This window comes from Charadrius vociferus, unplaced genomic scaffold, assembly GCF_000708025.1.
Source record: "Charadrius vociferus isolate BGI_N301 unplaced genomic scaffold, ASM70802v2 scaffold163, whole genome shotgun sequence".
Classification (NCBI taxonomy): Eukaryota; Metazoa; Chordata; class Aves; order Charadriiformes; family Charadriidae; genus Charadrius; species Charadrius vociferus.
The window spans coordinates 2944416-2945960 of NW_009648332.1; the positions used below are offsets into that span (position 1 = coordinate 2944416).

The 1545-nt window shown below is 44.1% G+C and overlaps 1 protein-coding gene across 2 annotated transcripts in view; it reads right to left on the bottom strand.

Annotated features, from left to right (window-relative positions):
- Window positions 1–1257: 1257 nt before the first annotated feature.
- ZFYVE9 (zinc finger, FYVE domain containing 9) overlaps window positions 1258–1545 on the bottom strand; it is a 39740-nt gene continuing 39452 nt past the window's right edge. For both annotated transcript variants that reach the window (XM_009884621.1, XM_009884620.1), the window contains one exon: window positions 1258–1497. In XM_009884621.1, the coding sequence (XP_009882923.1) occupies window positions 1336–1497 (162 nt within the window). In that variant the 3' untranslated portion in view covers window positions 1258–1335. The remainder of the gene's footprint in view (window positions 1498–1545) is intronic.

Below are 1545 nucleotides of genomic sequence, written 5' to 3' on the forward strand. Positions count from 1 at the left end.
AGAACTGACTGCAAGGAGGGACGATGCAAGGTCTGAGGTACTGCCTTCACCATAAATTAGCCCCTCTATTCCCAAATTAATTTTCTGTATAGACAGGAGGGGAAACCTTTGCCCCCTCCCCTTCCTGGGAGGGGCTCAAACAGCTGCTCTGCCTGGCTACGGCTCAACAAACCGACCCCTTCTCCTGCTTTCAGCCCTTTCCACCGGTTTTAGCAGCTTTCCGTGGAGACAGTAAGAATGTGGAACCGCGTTTCCTCTGGCTGACTCTCAATTCCAGCTTCACAGTGTTGCAGCCGACGCGAGCGGCTGCTTTCCTTACTAAAGCCCTCTCAGGTGAGACCAAGAGCACTGCGCCAAGTGCAAGTGTTCAGAGCTGACCAGAAAGCCTTTTTCAGCAGAACATGCAAAAACAGCCACTCTATACTTGTATCACAGGTAAGCTTTTACATGGTGCTGCTAATATGAAGTGCAAGCTGTCTTGTATTACATGACACTAGCGTTACACTACAGCATACAGCGAGGAGGAGACTTAAAGCTGCCCTGGGTGTTACTTTTCTTTAAAAAGCAGGACCTACTGGGGAAGAGGAATGAGATATAACTGCACTTTTGGGCTAATATTTCCTCTGCTTCATACAGCTTTGTAAACAAAGTACAGAATAGCAGAGTTGTTCTAGGAGACTATAGAAATCTGCCGAGGTGATGGGTTTCTATAGTAAATAGAGGAAAAAAGTAAACTAGCCTATTACACACACAAAACTGCAGTTTACATAACACCGCTTTCAGAGAGATGCCTGCCCTTCTGCTCATTTGGACACATGTACAAATATAGTTATGGCTAAGTAATCTTTCCGTATCTCTCGAGGGCTACTCCAAGCGTATTTCAACCAATAATCTGGTCAAAATAATGTAAACGTTACTTTTTAATGTCTACAGAATAACCACAAACGGCATTATGATGAGGTCAGAATGGAGGTCTTGATTGTTGTTTCTTACATGTCCATCTACAAACAGTACAAGATTGGAGTTTCACTTTTTATTTACTCCCCAGTGATCTTTGCACCCGTCTGAGCATTTAGAGTACATGACTGTAAGTCTTTAAACATGAGCATTTTTCTAAACAGTAACAGAAGTGTATTAGCTGCAAGGATAGCATAGCCATGTTGTAGAGAAGCTGCCCTGATCCTCTGTTTGTTGACAATGCATAGAAGATTTAGAATTATGGAACAACTGTCCCCCCCTCCTCCCCCCCCGCTCCCAAAATTTTCCAGTTTTAAAGTGCAAATGATTCAGATACAACTGCTGCTGGAACAGGTCTGAACAGAAAATGAAGTCCTCTTATGAGATGTTTTCCAGAATATAAAAGATGAGCTCCATTATGACTGGCCCCTCACTCAACTGACACGCCCCGCCATGAATCACTGGAACTAAGGCACTGTCCAGGTCATTCATGTATTGAGCGGGCAGTGGCTGTCCATTACTCCCAGCTTGATAACCAACCTAAAAGATACAAAGTAAGAGTGGCTTTTACAGAGAGCAGGACACACG